Here is a 22,130-nt window from a genome sequence, read left to right on the forward strand (position 1 = left end):
GCGAAACGCTACCGGAAGGAAAAGGCTTCAGTCACCCCAAAAAACACAATACAAATCTTAAAACTTATTATTTAAAAATATTAATATTGCATTCAATGGCTAGATTTAATTGCGTAGTGTTTTGTTCTGAACTACAAAATGTCTGTGTGCAAAAAAAAAAAAAAAAAAACGGTCATCAAAGAATTATTGTACTTAATAATCACTCAAAAATCATGTAAAAGCAGCTGTTTATGGACCCAATTCCGTAAACATTTTGGCCTCACACAAGCATTGGTGTCAATGCCCTTTCCTGCCAATCCCCTCTTTCAGCCTTCTTTGCTAGATACAGCTTTTCAGACCTGGTTTGGGAGGGGACTTCATTGTATCAGGAATCTATTCATTAATGGTCCGTTGGCTGTGTGTCTTGGTTACATAGTATTATCTTGGATATGGAAGGCAACCCTCCTTATCATCTGAGAGAACGATGGGGATAACATGGAGATTCCGGAGGAACCCTGGCAAAAAGTTATCAAAATAATACACACATCCTTGACATGTGTTAGGCACAGATTGATCCAATTCAAGATATTCCATTGTCTGCATTTTTTAGTAGAGCCAGACTGGCACAGATTTACGCTGGCACAGATCCAGACTGTATCAGATGCCACCAGGCCCCCTGCCACTGTGGGACATACTGTATGGGTATTGGGAATGTAACAAACCAGCGATGCAAGTTTTTTGCATTAATTTATGTAAAGTTTTGTGTGTTTGCTTATTTTGTCTTTGGTTTTATTGGTTGCTTGTTTGTATTCCTTGTCTCTCAACTTACTTTTTTTTTTTTATGAATATGCTTTCTTGAAAACTTAAAAACAATTTGAAACAAAGGCAGCTGTTTAACTCAACTTCCAACTATTGTCCAATTAAAATACTTCAGACAGTTAACAGTTGTGTTAACACAGAAGAACAAAGCATGTTTAAAGGAGCAATCATTGTTTAATTATTCTCATGGAGACAAGATATTCTGTATTTAGAACATAAGATAATGACAGTGCATTCAACAATGTGCTTTCTTTCCAATATACAAACAATATATTTGACAAAAAAAAAAACAAATGAGTGGAAAAACATCCATACTATAACTTGTTTGAAATTCTATGCAGACTGAACCCTGTTGTAAATGTACAACATATTGGGTGTAAGGGTATACAGTACAGAAGACCCCTGGCCTTGTCAGAAATTACAAATAAAATGACAAATCAAAGTTTTACAGTGATGAGTGATGCATTTGGGAAGAAACATAAATGTGGTATTATTTTGTTGTTGTTGATGATGATGATAAATACTACAAACTTCTTACATCAAACCATGTCCACTGCTTCTCAATGCAGACAACACACATATATTATATTAACAGAGACATGTAATGTATTCTCATTTATATTAGTAAAGGCACGTAAATGAACATGTGCCTCATCCTCCTTCACAAAGCATTTACTTATATTATCATATAATGATATAGTTAGTTTAAGGTCCACAAAGAGCAACAATGGGAGATGTAACAAATTAAATGTACAATTAAATGCTTTATGCAATACTCTATCAAAAGTGTTCTGTAAAGGGATATTGTAACAGCTTCCAAAAGGAGTGCTAAACACAGTGCTTCTGGAGATGTGTAGTTTGCCGTCACTATCGTTGAATACAAAAATGTTCCCAATTTCATGTCTCGAAAAAAAATATTTCACTTCCCAACACCACTGAGGAGAAATCGCAGTCTGTACCCTTTATAATTTATGAAAACACTTTATCAATGCCATTGCAAAGCCATTATGGGTGAAACTCTGAAATCAAGTGAGTGAAATTGTAGTACATTTTTGTAGTGACATTTATTTATATATTTATTTATTTACTTATTTACTTATTTATTACTTATTTTTACAGAAAATGTGCCGCTAATTCTCCCATAGATAAATTTGGGGCATCTGACATGGGGTAAAACCGATTGTCAGTTATTTCAAAACAAGATCAGCCTCTGCATTCAGTACAGGTCATGAAACAACACAACACAGCAAAAAGTCCTTGGTGGGGAAAAGTCAATAACTTAAATGCAAGAAGTAAGGCTAGGCCTACTGTCCAAGTCAAACCTATTTTGTTATCAATTAAAACACTTCAAACACATGTAGATTGCTGTGTGAGCGGAATAGGAATGAGGGAGTTTTAAAACAACAGTCAAGTCATCCATCATCTCTTCACGTCAGGGAAAAAAAAAGGCTTCAGAAACTCCAGTGTAAATCAAAACGTGCCATTATGCTCTGAAAAGTTGACAGCGAGGTACCTTAACCAGTGATGGGAAATAAATTGAATTTTAAAATGACACGATTATACAAAAAGACACCCTGCAGGCCTTTGCTGCTCCCAGAGATATGAGCCTGTCACAGAGAATACTATGGGGGGGGGGGCCTCATAAGCCACAGCTGATTGGTGATGAGAGCCAATGTCTCCGTGGGTTCTCTTCATTGTCATTTTCCTTCAAGCTTGCTGCAGCTCATCAGCTCCAGTGAGTCAGAGAGCCTGAGACTGAAGGTCGAATGATGCCCTTTGGTGACGGCTTTGATCCAAACCAGGACATCTGAGGGAGGGGGGGGGGGGGGGGGGTTAAAATTGATATCATATTCAATATTTCCTAACACAGTCTCAACCTTTGAGTTTAAGAAAATTATTTTAATCCATTTTACAATTGTACATTATATTCAGCAGCCACTTTGTTATGTTCAACATTACATTGCATCACAGCAACTCGATGCGTCTTATAGACATTCAAAAGATGACTTTCAGATCATTAAACCAAGCCGTGAAGCAAAATTCCAAATATTGTGTCAATGTCTGGACAGTTGCTGAACTGACTGTAGATTTTCAAGAATCTATCAAGAATCATTCGCAAATACAATGTGAACACAGTGAGGGCAAATGAAACGCCAACCTTGTACTCCAGAGTTTGTTTCAACATCTCTTCTTCTTCACGGGTGAAGTTCAGCAGCACAGATACGGCTCGAATTAGTTGGAATGCCTGATGAAGCAGGACACACAGATTCACTACCGGGCTCGATATGGAGCTGCTCTGAAACCAACTTCAACTGAGGTTTAAAACACAGAACAAGGACACTCTGATCAACCTTCTTACCTCAGCCTCTCGAGATGACATGAACTTGAGAACGACGTGTTTGAGATACTCGAGGTTGATCTCTCGTGAATCGTTAAGGTCTGCAGTGTTGATCACTTTGGTGTTGAACGTTGTCAGGTTCTGGGAGGATGCTGGAGGAGGATCTGGACAAACACTCTCGTGTCTCTCGGCCCGGATTTCTGGCGACTTCTCCCGGGCTTCGGCGTCCGGCTCAGATTTCATCCTCTACAAGGAATTCATAGCAAGTGCGTGTATGGTGAGCTACCGTTTCTCCATTCAAAATGCCGTAGTAGAACAAAACAAAAGTGAAGTGCTGAGGAGTCCCACCAGTTCTTTCTGCAGCGTCCTCTTTAGTTCTGCCATTCTCTGCTGCAGTTGTTTGATGGTCTGCAACGTCACGGGACATTTAAGAGGAGTAACTACGGACAGGCTCGGCTAAATGACATTGAGCAAGCTCAAAAAAATGAACGCAGACAGAAAAGCAGCTGACCCTGTTCTTGTCTCCAAGTTGTTGCTCCAGCTCTCTGTTGTGCTTCTGGATTTGATCCAGGTCGTCTCCCGTCATTCTGACATTTTCATCTTCCTCGCACACTTCAGGGCGGTGAAGTTGCTCCGTCAGCGTTTCCATCTCCACCTCCAAGTATAAGATCTGGGCAGCACGTGACACAGTTAACTTCAAGCAGGAGTTATATCGATATAACGAGAACTTTTTAATTATTTGATATTCACCCTGCAACTCAATCTGCCCCTGACTGCCACACTGACAACTTTTATGTCTCTCTCTCTCTCTCTGTATTCAATTTGGTATTCCCTTTTCACCCCAACCGGTCAAAGCAGATGGGCACCCCCTGGAGTCTGGATCTGCTCTTGGTTACTTCCTGCAGGGGAGTTTTTCCTGGCTGCGTTCGAACCATGCTTGCCCTAATCCAGGGGTGTCAAACTCAAATAAACAGTGGGCCAACATTTCCAACTTGGATAAAGTTGCAGGCCAACATTGAAATTTATTGAAAAAAACCTTCCTCCAGATGTAGCAGTGAAGTTCTGCTTCAAAATTGAATATGAAACAAGCAAAGCTTAATATTATGAAATAAACAACTAAATACTGCACACGTGAAAAATCGAATTTCAAATTAGAAATAATCATCAAAATAAATTAACGGTAAATAGAAATCATAAGCCCTTCTTATTTGCAGCCTTCTGACTAACATTTCAACAGTAACCCACGGGCTAACAATAAATGTAAAAATAAAATAACAGCAATAAACCAGTTAATTCATAATAATATCCATCAACGAAAATCTTGTCCTGACTGAGCAAAGCATTCTGGGATTAGTGGTACATGTGCCGTATTATACCAGCTCCAGTAGTGATTTTGTATTGCCTTGCGGGCCAAATATAATTACGCTACTTGAGTTTGACACCTGTGGTCCGGAAGGTTTCAGTTGCTATTTATGCAATTTATAATAAATAAGAGTTGATTAACTGATTGATTCCCACTGTGACTCTCTCTGGCCTGTCGGCCACCTTGCCTCTGTCTCTATCCTGAAACTGAGGAGGAAAAAATTTAGAAACTAGCGTTTCTCAACTGGTGGGTCGCAGAGCTGTTTTGATTGGCCCGCGGCTTGGTGGGCAGTTTCCACCACCTCTTTTTTTAAAATATATATATTTATTGAAAAAATGTTGGGGATTTATTTTGCAGGAAACAAAACTCAATTCAACATTTACCAGACATGACTGAAGGCGGGCTAGCGTTTTTAGTTTTGTGGAATAAATATGAGTGCTGAGGAATAAATTTGGGTCGTGAGTTCATGATAAGGACAAAAATGTGGGTCCTGAGACGCCACCGGCTGAGAACCATTGTTACAAACATCAGCATTTTGTTTAGAATAAAGGAATGAAATGGTGCTAACCCGGGCTTGGAAGCTATCCAGGTGCTGTGTCTGGGTGAGCAGCTTCTCCCTCAGGGTGGTCAGCTGCGATTCTTTTTCCTGCTCCAGTTGCTCCTGCTGAGCACGTTGGTGATCCTTCTCTTCCTGTAGTTGCAGCACTGATGACTTCAGACACTGCGTTTCTGCACAAAACACAGCCAAGATCTTCAGTGTTACTGAGTTGCTCGGTAAAAACATTAAAAATTTGTGCTCTTACTATTTTTCTTTTTTTACTATAGTATAAACAATGAGTTTTGTCCACTTTGTCTAACATGTATTAAGATAACTTCAAATCAAGGGATCTTTTGATGTTTTTTTCTTTTTTTTTTCCCATTTCGAGAAAAATCTGGAGTTCATGGATAACTACATAATTTTTATTATTGGAGTAAAACATTTTTAGTTTCGCAAAGGTAGAAATACATCTGGGGTCTGTCATCCTTCACTATTGATATACAAATATTACCTTGGTCGTTTTTTTTCTTTTTAAATTACTTTTCAGTGATCCGTACAAATTGCATTGTGAATATGTTGTGTATGGTTCTTTTATGGTGTCTTTTATATATTTTTTGGTATGTATTGTCTTGCTCTTATCTGGACCATTTGTGCCCGTAATAAAGTTAATTATTATTATTATTATTATTATTATTATTATTATTATTATTATTATTATTATTATTATTATTATCATTATCATTATCATCATCATCATTATTATTATCATTATTAATAATAATAATTACTTTAAAATGATAGAAATCAAGTGTTACACATAAAAAAAAACCTCAGTATTTCTAATGTAGTGTGAGTATGTGTGTGTGTGTGTGTGTGTGTGTGTGTGTGTGTACACACCATTCTCAAGTGTTTTAATGTTCTCGTCTCTCTGTGCGAGGACCTCAGTGGTTTCAGCCAGCCCCTGCTGTGATGCCTGGATAGATTCATTCAGCTCCCCAACCTGACGGCACAAGTTTTCAATAAGAAGAACACATTGAAAATGTCGCTTTGATTCAATGTTTCTAAAGCATTGAAGTTGTGAGCCCACACAATTCTCACTGTCCCCTTCTGATACTGCTGATCGTGAAGGATCGCCGCTGACCCACAAACGCACCTGTGCTTGCAGCCTCTCTCTCTCTTGTTGTGTTCTCACGAGAGTTTCGGCGATCTCTGTGCTCTCTGTACCCTGCTTGACCAGCTCCTCCTAATGGACAACAAAAAGAACAAAAACAAAACAAAACACATGCAAATCTGTTCACTTTCATACTTTTGCTTGCAGTCAAAAAATATGAAAATATATAAAAATACATTTCACGCCACTGTTTGAAGTTGCCAACTCAGACATTCATCTTTACTCTGCACAGCTGTTGTGTCAGACAACAGCTTCCAGTCACTACGTTGCTTTTCTATATGAGCCGCCAAGTAGATGAGATAGAATCATCACGGGCAGAATATTATAAATTGCTATAAATTAGGATTTTCCTCTTCACATATTTACCCCTGCATAGACCTGAGGTAAAAACGAAGCGCTGAAAGAAAAGCACACAAACCACTCTGTCCTGCAGAATCTGTCTTTCACTCTGAAGACTGGTAATGCTTTGCTGGAGTCGTCTGGTCTCTTCCTGTGTCTGCTGTTCCGAAACGGTTAACTGCTGCTGCAGAGATAACTTTTCTGAACTCCATTCTCCAATCTGGACAAAAGAGAAAAGAAATACAATTGCCCGTCTTCCTCTTGATTGATTTTCGCTTGTAAAATAAAATAAAAAAATAGTGTCATGCCAGAGAGTGCCATATTAAACATCACCACAAGATGACACCAAAGTCAAGCATTTTTCAAACCTTTACAATTCTACTCACATAATTCAACAACGAGGATGCCTTTAGCCTATTTGCACGTATTGTTTTCCTGTTGCAGTACTCACCAGTTCATCCAAGTGCTGCTGTTTCTCTGTCATCTGCTTCTCTGCACCACTCAACTTCTCATCACTTTCCATGACCTGCTTCTCCAAATTAGCAATCTAAGACAGAACGAAGTGAACGTCATCATCGTCATGATCATCATCAAGCAAAAGGGGGGGAGGGCTATCAAACTTCCTAATTTGCAAGAATATTTCAATATTTTGCGCTTTTTATCGTAAGTCAGTGAGGCTCCGTGGTTCTGCAACACTTAGTTTGTCATTGGTTGTTATTATTTTGTACTTACTTGTGCATCTGTCCTTTCTCTGTAATTTCTGGAGGAGTCGTCCTTGTGTTGAAGAAGTGTTTGAAGCTCAGTAATTCTACAACACATTCTGGATATCTGAAGATGAGAAGGCAAGAGGAGATGAGATGATAATGTGCATATACTGTACATATGTGTGATCTCCATCTCTCTTTGGTTCATTACTTTTGTTTTAGCAAACTAAGGCCCAGGGGCCAAATCCGGCCCGTTAAACATTTTAATCTGGCCCGTCATACTTGAAGAAATTGCATTAATAGTAAGTAAGCCATAATAAGCTGTATTTCATCCCTTTTTTCAGATTTCCAAGAGTCATTTCAATACAGTGGGGCTTCAAAGACACACACTTTGTTCATTTGCAAAATCACATTATTTAATTGACATTAAAACATGTTTTCTATATATCCTATAATATATATATTTTTTCTCCTATGAGAATCCAGCCCCTCTGTCAAATTTTAGAAATCGTTGTGGCCCACAAGTCAAAAAAGGTTGCTCACCAAGACAAATAAAATGTTATATAAACATCAGAGAACCCTTGTGTGGCGTCCTTCACATGTTTTGGTCTCATTTACCCTCGACGAGGAATTTATCCGATGAGGCCGTAACAATAATCAGAGCGCCTCCTCCCATCCATAGGCTGGGAAGAGGCAGTGCGCACGGAGAGGGGCCTGTGTGTGCGCCTCGTCTGCAGTATAGACACTGCGCTGTGTGTGTAGCAACAGGCAGCGGCAGCGGCCAGTGAAGGAATCTGTACTGCCGACATAACTTTGTGTGAACCAGCATTTCTCAACTTCTGTTTCGTTGATTGGGATGACGCCATCGTGGGCAGTTTGCCATTTTTTTGTAAAAAAAAAAAAAAAGAAGAAAGAAAGAAAGAAAGAAAAAAAAGGGGTGGGTGGGGGGTTTAAAATATAGACACAATTTAATTCAATAATTTTTAATGGTGCATTTACTAGGCATGATAGAAAGTGGGCTAACATTTTTATTTTAGTAGAATAAATCTGAGTGCTGTGGAATAAATTTGCATTGCGACTTCATGATGAGGGGGGAAAGAAATGTGGGTCCTGAAACTCCATCAGTTGAGGACCACTGGTGTAAACTCCAGTGGAAAGTATTAGGACCTACAATAAGCCTAATGTCATTGCATTAGAGCTGCTCTTTAACAGTGGTACTGTCAGTGTTACACCACCTGTTGTTGTTGTTGTTTCAGTTATTTACATAGAAGTTAAAATCCAAAAAGGTGCCCTCTTCAACTTTCACCTGAAGCTGCAGTAGCATCATCTCAAAGCTGCTCAGAGGCCCAGAGTTGCTGTTGGAGGTAAGTTTCCAGCTAGCCTTATATTCAGATGCAGTTTTCTAATTGCGCATAGTTGGTACATAGTGCAAGTGTTGTCCAAAAGGGCAATGACGAACTGTCTTACCTGTGCTTCCAAATTATTCACAGTGTCAGCATGGTCTGTCCGAAGTGCCAGAAGCTCCGCCCTGCTTTCCTCTAAACTGACCTCCAGACTGGACTTCTGTAAAACAGCAAAAACACAGAGTAATGTCTACCGTTACATTGTGAATTTAAACAGTTCCAAATGTAACAATAAAGAAAAAGAGGAAAAAATAAATAAATACGTAAATATAGATAACCATAAGTAACTAAATAAAGAATTGTGTTTATGTGTGCGTCCGTGCGTGCGTGCGTGTGTTTAAAAGCTGATTTCAGAGGGGTTTTTTTTGAGGAGGAGGGCATTGACAATTCTGGACATACTTAAACAGTATCACATTTAAATGAGTGGCAAGACAAGATATTAAATAGCGGTGGTAAAACATTCAAGAAAATGGTACAAATGAACGCGACCAATCATTTTTATTTTATTTTTTTTTTGCTACTTGCACCTGTCGTGGTTTGAATGTGTACACCCTGAAAACTAGAGTTCAGTCCCCAGAAATGAAATGTTTTCATTCGGTGAAGAGCTCTTTCCCCTTTACCTTACAGAAATGACTTGACTGGTCGGCTTCTCGCTCACCTCCTTCAGAAGTTCTTGTAAATTCTCGTCCTCACTTAGGTTCTTGTACAGCCATCTCTCCAGAAAAGTCACTTTCTTCTGAAGGCCTGTTATCATGTGCTCTTTGTCCTCCTCTGTTACAGCAGCCTGATAATGACACAAACACAAGCTTAGTTTCCAAAATCCTGTTCATTTAGAAAAACATACAAATGTCACTTTGCCACATTTGCCATAGCATTCAAATGCACTAGTATTGCTACCTTTTCAATACACTTTCACTTGGAATTTTCTGACTTATCTACACAAGTAGTTTGTTATCAATGCAGTGTGACAGTCCGACTCTGTTCACGTGTGCAGTTCACAAAACACTAAACTAATCTCAACTTCTTTTGCTGCAAAATTCTCCATTTTTGAGATGACTTTACCGGCAGTTCAGTTTTTACTCTTCGAGAAACTACACATACCATTATTAACAACACTCACTGTAATGTAAAAGCCACAGTTTAAATATTACAATCAGACCTTTTCTTGCTTTAACTTCAGAGCATCGTGTTCAGTCTGTAATGTATGGAGGGCCCCCTCCAAGGTGGACACCATATCCTGTGACTGAAATACAAACGTTACACAAACACTCCGAAATGTGTGAATAAATAACTCGAGATGGTTTGCGACTGACCTTCTGGAAGTCTTCGGAAACCTGCTTAACGACCGACTGCAGCTCTTGGCACTGAATCTGCAGTTTTTTCATCTTTCTGTCAGCGTCCTGTTTGAGCAGCAGCAGTTCCTCCCTATATGTGCGTAACGAAGAGTCAGCATTACTTCAAAAATCCCACATGATGTATGTGACGCTCGAGTGGTGATATTTCACCTGGAGTGGAGCATCACACGACACACAAGTCCTCTGTTGAATGCCACTTTGTCCAGGCCACTACATGTGCTTTGCCCTCCTTTTGCTCACATGAATTATCCGACTGTTTTTTATTTAGTAATGTTATTACAGAATTTTTACATAAACAAAGAAATTGGCCTACAAACCAACCTTTTCTTTTTTTTCTGCTTGAAAGTAACTCAATCTACATCCAAGCTCTGATAGAGAATCAAAAGACTACACAATTTTTTTTTTTAGATAATATTCCAAATTATAATAAAAATATAGTCATTCATATAGTCAACTCACTGTCAGTTAAGCTGCTATGGGCTTAGGCCTATACCTTAGGTGATGACCGTGACATTAGGAGCCAGGAGCTGGAGAACCCAGTCCTGAAAGTCACGTCAAGTCATGCCATGGCTCCACCTCGCCGCTAACTTCAGGACCCACACACACATACACGCACGTATTCCGTCTCTTCCCTATTTTCTATTGTGTATTTCACCCAACAGAACTCAAATTCAAAACACACTGTTCCAAGCCGGTATGCACAACATGTTCTTAAAACATTTTGTAGGTTGAAAAGAAGTGAAAGTGGATATTTGTTTTAGGTTGCGCAGCATGAGAAGGTCACATCTGACAAAAATTGAAAAGCTGTTTCAATCACATACATTGTTTCTGGTTGAATTTCTTTCCAGAATCTAAGAAAAGCCTCCAAGAGCTGATTAGATTTGATTTAAACTGTCTCCCACTATCATAGATCTTTTGCTTCATTAGTCAGTTGGGCCTTTGTATTCCTTTCGGAACGTAGGCCATCGATGAAACATTTCCACCCTCTGTCTTGGACCATCTTTTCCAGTTGGGTTCACGTCAGTCCCTTCTCGCTCCGCACTCTTTCTCCAGGTGTTTTGGAGTTTTTCTCTGCCTCGTTTTTCCTGAGGGTGTCATGTTAATGCCTGCTTGGCTGTAGCCGTCTTGTTTCTTCTGAGTGAGTGACCAATTCGGCTCCACTTTCTCCTCATCAGCTGGATCTCCATTGTTTCTTGTTTGGTTCAATCCCATAGTTCGCTGATGTTGATATAATTTTTAGAGCCAGAAGTTACTGAGGATGGGTCTAAGGCAGTGGTAGAAGAAAGTTTGTAATCCATTAATGGTGTCGTTGGTGGTAATCCAATGCGATTGAGGACCTTGCCTGGTATTGATAGTAACAGGACATGGACAATCCATACATACTGAGGAAGAGAGATGAACAGGTGCTCGATGGCATCTACAGGTTGCCGGTGCAGACGCACTCTGAGGAGACTTATGGCAACGGGAGCAATCCTGCCTTTCACCTCCAAGTCTGATCATTTATATATGAATGAATTATATGGAGCACCAAGTATTGAGAGACACGCTACACTTGGTGTCCTCGGTAAATTGATAAATGTTGGTGTTACTTAAAAAAAATAAAAAAATGCATGCATTAAGTCAGACCCAGGCAAAGTATGGTGCAGAGATGGCCTCCAAAATTTCACAATAGGACTGAGGTCAGGCGACAATGGAGGCCACACCATGAAGTTTCTTCTGTGCCCAACCTAAAAATGTTGTGCATAAAAGCTTGCAACAGTGTGTTTTGATTTTTTTTTTTTTTTTTTTTTTGCAAAATACTTTTGTTTTTTCACAAAAAACACTTAGAAACACACAACATAAACAAAACCAAAACAGAAAAGAGAATATCTAGGGCACAAAGAAAAGAAAAATAATGCACACAGTACAGTGTTCAATTTCTGAGAGTTAGAGTTAGTTTGAACACTAACAGTCTCTGAGAAGGTGCACGGCACACACCATGAACTTTACTAGTGGCCACAGTCAACCTTGAACTGAGCAAGGCGGTCTAGAAATTGTTGCCATATAATAAAGAATTGGCTAATATTGTCCCACCATGCTGTACCATATGTTCTCCATATGCCGTATGCCAGAAAGCTCACTTAACCAGGTCTTAAACTGCAGGACAGTTACTTCCATAGTCTTAGTCTTGCTTTCTTTGTAGATTGTAGAAGTAGGTTTTGAAATAATATTATCTATAAGTCAAAGGCCCCAATGAGCCAAACAAAGGGATTTTTCTTCTCTGGAAAACACACACTTGTTGGTGGCGATGTAGAGCCTAGTGGGTTCATTCATTATGTTTGTGAAATGTTTCACCAGTCTGGACCTATGTGGCAAATTTGATGGGTTTTAAAGCATATTTAGTAAGTGAAATGTGTGTGTGTGTGTGTGTGTGTGTGTGTTTGTGTAAGCAAATTATGCAAATTGAGAAATACCTGTTTGGACATTGATAATGGCTATGGGAGCCATTTATGCGTATGTATGCAGGCATTGTTTAACTGCTTGCAGACAGTTCACCTTTTGGGCTAGAGGACACGTCGGGAGGGGGCACAGGATGCCTATTCCAGCCTGAGAGGTGGCCTCCATCACTGCTTTCCCATCTTCAGAATACCACGGTTTTGAATATTATGGCAATTATGACATTTATTGTGGGAGGAAGCCAAAGAGCCCTGAAATAACCCACGCAGACACAGGGAGAACATGCAAACTCCACACAGAAAGGCCCCAAGCCCAGGATTGAACCCACAACCTTCTTGCTGTGAGGTAACAGTGCTAACCACCGCACCACCGTGTCGCCCCCTCCTTATAATCTTTGTCTTAGATCTTACCTCTCTATTTCAAGATCAGAGTTGAGTCTTAAGCTCTCTTCATGATCATGTTGCAGGGCTTGAAGTTCACCCTGAACCTCAGATAGTCCTCGTTTGGCACCCTTCACCTCTGCTTCTTTCTGTTGGACTTCCTCGAGTTCCAACTCCCCCTGGCTCAGGTGCTCTTCCTTTTGTAGCAGCTGATTAAAACAAATAAGTCATTCATGACAACTTACACCTGACAAAGGTGCACATTTACAGTGCACCTGGAAAGTATTCACAGCACTCCACCGTTTAATAATTGGGAGACTAGTCGGGATTGAGGGAAATATGATTGTGGCAATGTACAGAGACATCCTGGATGAAAACTTTATGAGAGCACCTCAGAGTGGAGCGACGGTTCATCTTTCATCAGGCCGATGAACCAAGACATCAAAGCAGTGGGTCGGGACTTAAATGAGATTTAATATATCTGAAGATACAGAAAAATGGCTGTGCGCCAATGCTTCCCATTCAACCTGATGAAGCTTCAGAGGTGCTACAACTGATATGTGGAAAAAGTGAAGCGCTGTGAATACTTTCCAGATGCACTGTATCTCTCTGGCAAAGAGCTCTTTAAACAATCAAATGAACCACTTTTAGTGCAAACCTATAACTTAGCAACCTAAAGAACTAAAGCAAATTACTGTATGGCTAATGAGTCACACAGGAAAATTAAATGGACAATTCCCTTTTATAAAAATAACAAAAAAAGTGAAGGCTTTGCACCAACATTTCCTGTAGTCGGGCAGTAAAGGGTGATTTTGCATTTGGCACATGCATCTATAAGAATCTACAGGCTTTTGTCAAATAATCAAGTTTGGCTAAACTTACTTTTTCTACAACAGCCATCTTCTCCATCCATTCCTGCAGGTAAAGGACAAACAACAACAAAAATATATTTCAGATCATCCACAAATCACACTCACACAATGCTAGGTTAAAAAAAAAGACCTTCACCTGATCCTTCTTCTCCAATGCGAGAGCCATTCCCTCGACCATTCTTGTTCTGCTGACCTGGTGAGACTCATTCTGCTCTTGTAGTTTCTTTATGGATGCTGGGCAGTCAAAGCAAGAGGAGAGGAGATACGGAATATTTTGTATGCAAAGAAAGGAAAGTTTACAACCGTAGACAGTTAGTTAGTTGTCAGCGGAAATCAGAAAGTTAATAAGAAAAATGTCACCAGAGAATCAATGGCAAGCAAGGGGAAAGACGCATAGAAAGAGATGCAAACTAATACTCTTGAGACTTATCCTAAACTGGACCAAAAATTGTTGCCTTCAAAAACATAACGCATTTGCAGTATGAAACTATAAAACTATTAGAATGAACTGTGAAATATGTGAAATAGCTATACAACCCCTGGATCGAACTGTTTCTACTTTCTATTTCACGACATATAGTGTGAAATACCTTTTTGTTTCTCATGTTCAATTCAAGTTAGGAGTAATGAAAGGTTTTGCACCTTTCATTACTCATAGCGTTGTATGCAAAGAACCCCAAATCAAAAGCTAGCAAGCCAGTCCACTTATAATAAGACCAATAATAGAAAATATCTTGTGTGAGTGTTTGTCCAAGTTCATAGCAGCTAGGCGTGTGACAATGGGGATGTGTGTATCATGTTAACCTGACACTGATGCTCACTAAATATACAGAAACATGTGGACAAACAATGCTCATTAAAATAAAAATGGAATGTTAGCCATGCAGACAAAGCAACATTATAATAATGAATCCTTTTTACAATTACAAAGAAAAGGCATTTCATGCTGCCAAGCAAAAAGAACAAAAAAGACCTTAAAAAAGTTGAAAGACAGATGACAGCAAGGAAGTTGTTTGGGAGGAGAATAGAGGTACGTACAATCCTGATGCTTTTCTAATGCAATTTCAAGCTTCTCCTTGGTCTTCTGCATAATTCGTAGCTGCTCAGCGTAGTCTATTGTTTGGAAGTTGGACAATGACACACACATACACACCAAAACACAGGCAGATGTCAATAGCGGGCCAGGTAACAATGAACACAAAGAAAGCAAAAGGGAAACATGGCTGAGAAAATGAAGGACAAAACTAGAATGATTTTCTTATCTGAGAAAAGCATGGCCATTAACAATCAGCCCAAAAATGAGTCATCTTTAACATTTAACACTCTGGGTGTGGCAAAGTCACATGAACTCAAGTCACAACTAAGGTAGGTGGACCAAGGCCTTCTAACTTTACTTTCGTGTGTCTGAGCAGTGAAGTTTTCTCACAAACGGGCGGATCAGGGTCACCTACAACCTGCGCCACTTTCCCCCGCAGCCTTTCCATCTGGTACACAGCTCAAGGGAACCCTGGCAGTTCTGCAACGTCCCAAATCCAACCCTACAGCACATCCTCCGAGGATGCGAGTCGGCACCGCAGCAGGGCAGCTACAGAGGGCACCATGAAAAGGTCTTACGCAAGCTGGCCTGCAAACCTGCAGGCTCAAAGCGAGCGAGGCCAGGAGACTGAACAGCCCCGAGGTGGATCCAGTTCATCAGGCAAAGAGTAAATACGCAGCACCGCACCCGGACCAAGTGATCCTTCCAAACACTAAAGTAGAAGGGTTAAGTTGGGGCAACTGAACTTGCTCTTCCAATCCTGAAGATGTTTCGTCTCTCATCGAAAGGCTTCTTCAGTTCTGAGACGAGGTTGGAGAGCTCCAATTATTTAACCACAAGATAACGAGTCATAAGAGCCGTTCCATCAGTTTCTCTCTATTAGCATAACCAAGACCTCATTGATAATCAACACCTTTTGTTGAAAAATACTTGGGACTCTCCAACCGTTACGAAGAACTGAAGAATTCTTTCGGATGAGAGGCGAAACTTAGCCCTTCTACTTTAAGATGACCTGGATGACTGAGAACCTTCACAGACACACCCCCTAACACTAGGAGATAAGTGGCAGTTAGCGGCTGACCTCGTCCACCGGCTGAGATTTCCTACTGAGATCACCATGTCATCACTCCACCCAGACATTGCGCTCTGGTCTGCTGTCATGCTCTGTCATGGTAAATGGACTGCACTTCTATAGTGCTTTTTTAGCACCTTCACGGTACCCCAAAGTGTTTTACAAAACCTCTCACTCACCCATTCACGCACACATTCACACACCGATAGGTGGCGACGCCAGGCCTATGGGGAGCAAGTTAAGGTTCAGTGTCTTGCCCAAGGACACTTCGACATGCGGACAGTTGGAGCCGGGATTCGAACCACCGATCCTTCCAACATCTACCAACTGAGTCATAGCCGCCTACCGTGAAATCGAAATGAAATGTCTTAGTTGAACTCACACTGTTGCCATTGTGGCAGTGCCCCGCGGTGAGATCTCTGCTGCACATGAATAGAGCGCAGCAGTGGGTAGAAAAGGATTCCAGAATTAACATGATGTTAGTTACATGAGATGTGGTCTGTACCGTGGCTACGTCACTGCTACCACGTCAGCTCTCCAAAGAGAGAAAAGAGGTAATGGCTTTGGATTTTTACATCTAAAAGGTTTTTTTGTAAGTTAAATAAACCAGTATACCAGAATTGGGCCTGTCAGAACTGCAATGAATTGTGATGTTGACAACGGTAAATAAATAAATAAATAAATAAAAAAGATCATATCTATATGCCATGATCCCAGGTTGCAATTTCAGATGAACTTGTTTATAATTTCTTAAAGAAGAGAAAATCAACACAAACAAACAAAGGAGCATGCAGGTTTGTTTCGGAAAATAAATAAATAAATAAAAACAATCACACAACGTTCAACATTAAGTTCCTTTCTAATTCTTAAACGATGTCAAATAATTTAATAATGCTGTAATCAGAAGTTAAATGAGTTTGAATCGTAACTTTCTGAGAGGAAGTAGATATGTTCCTTCAAATACAAGCTATAGATTCAACTTGTACAAACTGTTACCAGATGTGTGCGTCGTAACAGCTAAAGTTCAGCATGGTGGCGCGATGCATAACATGTGGCTGGATTTATTAAATATTTTCATATTGGTAAAAGTTCAACATACTGCCCATAAATACATTACTAACAGTGTACACTCACATTATAGTAAAGGTAATTAGGTTTCCCCACCTTTAGCATGGTTCCCATACATATATAAGAAAATATATAGATCAATCAGGGTCTTGCTCCCAGTTAGCTGTCATCTTGCACCACCATTTTTTATGGAGGCCTGGTATTTAAATCCAGGGCTTCCTTAAATTTTTACACACTGGACCTTTAAGTCTATTTATTTCAATTTCCCCCCCTCATAAATCAATTGCCAAAACAATTCAGACAAAGTAGCTCACCTGACTGGTCAGCAGTCTGTCTGAATGGCACTTAAAACCAATGATTTTGAATAAAGCACCAATGCACCAATCCTGGCTTTGCCTACCTGACAGCTTGGCCTCCAGTTTCCGGATCTGATCATTCCTTCTCAGGATCTGAGCAGGCAGGTCGTCCCTGGAGTTGCTGCCATCTGATGCCTGAAGACACACATTTGGTTGCATTTAATAATTCCTATTCAGATAGGAGCTTTAAAACAGCTACACTTAAAAATGATCTTTTTTTTTCTTTTTTTTTAGAAATAATAAATTATGAAACTATTGGAAATTTTAATTGCAACACGTACCTAAACACTTTTAAAACGGTGATCACACAAAACAACTTGAAACTTTGTTTGTGGAAAGTTTCAAGTTGTGCGCGTGGAAACATGCTCAATGTTGTGGCCCCGCCCGCCTTGTATGTGCCTCCCACTCCCTACACATGTCTCGATTTCCCTCGGCCCCCTGCCGGCCTCCAGCTCTTTCCATGGTCAAGCAAAAACCCCTGTGCAATCAATCAATCAACTTTCATTTGTACAGTGCTTGATCACATCCCAAGGCTCTCTGTACAATCAGGAGAAAACCAACTGAACCCTCCAGAGCAGCAGGGGTGACAGAGGCCAGGAAAAAAACTCCCCTGTAGGAAGAAACCTGGAGAAGATCCAGACTCCAGAGGGCGCTCATTTGCTTTGGCTGGCCTGGCTGGCCAGATCAAGAACACTCTCAGTGTTCACCAAAAGATAGAAATTAGTGGTGAGCCTCAAAAACAGGAGGACCAAATTGGATTTGCCAAAACCTCTAGAAAGAAAAGCCTCAACAGTTCAAAATCAACATCCTATATTTGACAGATAAGAGAAAGATCAACTTGTACCAGAGTGATGGAGAGAGTATGGAGAAGGAACCAAACTGCTGGTGATCCAAAATATATCACCTCATCAATGAAGCAGGCTGCTGCTGCTGGTGCCATGGCGTGGGGATGTATGGCTGCCATGGAACTACAGTAGTTCTAGCTGCAACTATCAGTTTTTCTTTTGATTAGTCCCAATTATTGTCTTTTTTTTTTTAGTATCTATTTTGTTTGTCTAACATAACTTGCCTAAAGCTTCACACCTGTGTTATACTCTTGTACTCTGATAGCATAGTTGTTGTTTTTTTAATACAAATGCATTAGCATAATGACACATAAAACATTTATCAGTAACGAAGTTGTGACATTTTTCAACGTAAAATATCACGGGTATATTACTTCTCAATGTAAAGATGATATGCATGTTTATATTGTTATATATGTTAAACTGATTTCTCACAACCAAAGTACTGAATGAATAAGCTGAGTCTCAGCCTTCAGAGGGTCCCTGTGGTGTGGAAAACATCCAGCCTGGTTCCCATCCCAGCAGCCAGAAGGACTGCAGACCAGTGGCACTGACGTCCCACATCAAGACCCTGGAGTGCCTGATTCTGGACCGGCTCCGGCCCATGGTCAGCACATTCCTGGACCCCCTCCAGTTCGCATACCAGCCCCACCTGGTGAGTAGAGGAGGCCATCCTCCTCCTGCTGAACCGATTATACACCCACCTGGACCTGCTCTAGTGGTATTAACGCTTTGCTTTGCCATGCTCTCGGCAGATAGTTTAAAAGTCCAGGTTCCAAACCCCAGTAGGTTAAAGTAGACAAAATTGCACCTGCACCGTCAGAACCTCTTGCCAGGTTGTGCTTCCGATGACTTTTGTTGCACTTGCGTGTGTTTTTGTTGACACCACCATAGGGCACAGTCAAAATGACCATATTGCTATATTGCAGAGTTCTGTTGGAACGCATACTACGGCCCATGGGCACTGCTCTCTCGCTGCAGTTGTACACCTCTCAACCAAAATATATGCTCTATGCTATTTTTGTCCTTTTGAACACGTAGGTTAGGGATAATTGATATGTGTGTGTGTGTGTGTGTGTGTGTGTGTGTGTGTGTGTGTGTGTGTGTGTGTGTATGTGTGTGTGTGTGTATTTGCTGTGCGGTGTGTGCGTGCTGCGGAGCGGAAACCGCTTTGAAAAGCGCCAGCGTCTCACCTGGTGTGAACTTGCACATGATTTAAATGGCTGCGGTGTGCGCCGCAGACACTCTTGGCGTGAACAGCCCAGCGAGTAGGGAGGCAGCGGTGGACGAAGGACAGGCTGACGTGTGCATCAAACATGTCTCGAGTGGTGGCAGCAGCACCGGAAACTGCAACACTGCGAACTTGATAAAGCATTTGCGGAAGCCAGTGTTGCCAACTGTCATTCAGAAAAATAAAGGAGGCCTCCCGCAGTGCTCGGGCCGTGACCATCACAGGCCAGTGGCTCGCCAGTAGTGGTAAATCATAACTTCAAATAGGGTTTGGAAAAAGCATATGCTCCACAAAGTTTGAACTGCTCTGTTACCAATAGACATGAGAAACAAGCTGAATGAATGTTTAAAGTGTATTAAAATCTTTTCACTCAACATATTTTTACACAACAATCAATAAAGTGCACTTCTCTTCATGACTTTATATTGGTCTTGTGAAAATGTGTGCAAATGGCAGGCTAAAGAAAGAGCGACTGAAGTGAACATTTGACACATCCACCCAGTGGCTGACCATTGTTGAGAGTACTTACAAAGTCATCCCCTGAGTCCGCACCCATGGAGGCAATTGATTCCTTGCTGATGGTGCGCGGTATGCGAACACCACTCCGAGGTGTCGTGGCCGCCTCCTCTGCAATCTTCTTTTTTAATTTAGCAAACATTTTCAGAGTTCAAATGTCTTCTCTGTCTTGTTAGCGTGCAACTTCACAGGGATGCATGAAGTCCAACAACCTCTGGCTTGGGAGGCTGACACAGTCAATTCCCTTTAGCATAACCATTCAGGAAAGTTCAGTTCGGGTGGTGCCATTTCACTGCATCTAGGAATCTGGGAGGAGAAAAAAAAAAAATTAGCATCAATCAGACAAGGCTGGCTACTTTTTCAATGCAGTTACACATACTCAAATTTTGTTTGGCGCATGTTCAACCAAGACAATTTGAACAGACACGTATGTGATGTTTTATATGTTTTGTATATGATTTACATTAACGACTAAAAGTGATCAAATTCATTAATAAATGTACAATTAAAAATAACTAAAGTGTCAATAAATTATTCATTGAAATACCAATTAATATATACACTTTTAAAAAAAAATACAATTTCATCGATTAGTTAATGGTCTCTGTGTTGTTGTGCATCATAAATGTATTCTATCTGTCAACCTCACCCATCAATGACAGCGGGAGGATCCCATTACCTGACTGGTTAGCCTGCACATCAATTCAAGGCCAGCATTGATTCCAGATAACTGATCGACACAGAGCTAGTGAACGTAATATGATACATTGGATGTGCTATTTACGTCTGTGTTGGTTTGGATTCCCTTCATCTTTTGCAACTGCTGGAAATCAGCCCCAGTGTTAATAGAGGGATAATGTCGAAAAATTAGCCTAGAGCCACATAAAAGAGAGCGTAAAACTAGTTTACTAATGAAATGGTTGACATGTATTGACAAATTTAGTAAGAGTTTAAAACTTGCAGCAGCATAAAAAGAATTAAAAAAAAAAAAAAAAAAAAAGCCTTAGGAAAACAAACGTAACTACGTATAGATTGATTAAGAGAACATCATCTTGGGGTCAAGTAAAGAAACCTAGTGGCGGTAGTAAAGGAAATGTGGGTAAGTGATCAGAGGAAAAATAATACCTGCTGACCAATAGGAAAACTAAAATAAAATGTGTAAAAATAAAAGTGTGTTGAATTTTACACATGTATTTCACACATATTGCCGTGGTCGTCGTTGTGGTTGTGAAAACAGCATTTCAGAGTTGTGGCTCGGTGGGTAAGGACTATGAGCTCAAAACTGATTAGCGTGTAATAAACTTGCTCCATGGGGATTTGGCCACTGCGGTGTATGTTATAAATCTATGTTGTGATGCTGACATTGTTTGTTTTGTTTTTTTTCCAGATAGCTAGGCAGCTCGCTAGCTCTAGCCACAACAGTAAACGAGAATGACAGCAGTTAAAACGCAAACAAACCCCAAAACAAAACAAAACTGAAACGTTAGCTGCTGTTAGCGATAGCTAGTTTGTGTCGATTTGTTCTCTTACCATAGACATTTCCATTACCGATTATTCGACAGAGATGAAAATGCACACAACAAGTGACTCTGCCTTTCCGTCTTCTGCTCGATCCACCCTTATTGAATCTTTCGTGTTTTCACTGGGTGCAGCTCATCTCCCGTGGAGTTGATAAACTACACGTAATCGTCCCACCGCAGCTCCATAGTGACGTCACAAGTCTGCGACACCGGTTGTTTTCTTCTTCTTCTTCTTTTTCCTTCTTCTTCTTCTTCTTCTTCTTCTTCTTCTTGTCTTATAAACTGATTGCAACCTCAATTTACACGTGCCTACCGCCACCTACTGAGCCGGAGTATGTAGGACAGGAGCCCAGTTTCATGCTTCATGCTGCATCTTAAAATATTAATAACAGAAAATATTTTTGAGAAATTAATTTTAAAAAAGCGATATTCCATGAAATAACCCAGTGTCATGTAAAGGGAAAAAAACAAAACAACTAAAACCACTCTCTGTATCTGCCACAATCTCCCTCAGTTCCCAATATCCCTGATCAATCCTGATCCTTTGTTGTAAAGTTTTCCTTTCTTCATCATATTTGCTACAAGTTATTATATCATACTCTGCATTTCCCACATTATTACAATATATGCAATCTTGCGAACCCAGCAAGTACCTAGCAAAATTCTACCTCAATCCCAATTTTCTGAATCCTGAAGAGATTGCAAATTTTCATAAATTAAATCCTCCCAAATCAGTTTCACATTCTGCAGTATTACCAACACTGCTGCAGATTCAACACAATTGTATCT

At 40.3% G+C, this 22,130-nt stretch overlaps 1 protein-coding gene across 4 annotated transcripts; it reads right to left on the reverse strand.

Moving 5' to 3' along the window:
- Positions 1-1,683: 1,683 nt before the first annotated feature.
- On the reverse strand, positions 1,684-21,544 carry golga1 (golgin A1). 4 transcript variants are annotated; one of them, XR_012929056.1, is made up of 23 exons: positions 21,352-21,544; positions 19,835-20,119; positions 17,274-17,364; positions 14,736-14,810; positions 13,834-13,931; positions 13,708-13,740; positions 12,856-13,034; positions 9,968-10,079; positions 9,814-9,897; positions 9,313-9,438; positions 8,719-8,814; positions 7,280-7,375; positions 6,999-7,094; positions 6,627-6,767; positions 6,191-6,280; positions 5,935-6,037; positions 5,068-5,228; positions 3,648-3,806; positions 3,485-3,544; positions 3,158-3,382; positions 2,957-3,043; positions 2,431-2,605; positions 1,684-2,243 (listed from the first exon to the last, which is right to left on the reverse strand). XR_012929056.1 is itself a non-coding variant. In XM_076046992.1 (22 exons), the coding sequence occupies exons 2-22, from the start codon at positions 19,961-19,963 to the stop codon at positions 2,525-2,527; spliced, it is 2,322 nt and encodes a 773-aa protein (XP_075903107.1). In that variant the 5' UTR covers positions 19,964-20,119; positions 21,352-21,544; the 3' UTR covers positions 1,684-2,524. The 4 variants fall into 4 exon arrangements, 3 of the variants coding, with proteins under 3 accessions (XP_075903107.1, XP_075903108.1, XP_075903109.1); XM_076046992.1 differs by having other exon boundaries at positions 1,684-2,605; XM_076046993.1 differs by lacking the exon at positions 14,736-14,810 and having other exon boundaries at positions 1,684-2,605.
- Positions 21,545-22,130: the final 586 nt, after the last annotated feature.

This window comes from Nelusetta ayraudi, unplaced genomic scaffold, assembly GCF_046127955.1.
Source record: "Nelusetta ayraudi isolate G7.1 ecotype Tasmania unplaced genomic scaffold, CSIRO-AGI_Nayr_v1 ptg000092l, whole genome shotgun sequence".
Classification (NCBI taxonomy): Eukaryota; Metazoa; Chordata; class Actinopteri; order Tetraodontiformes; family Monacanthidae; genus Nelusetta; species Nelusetta ayraudi.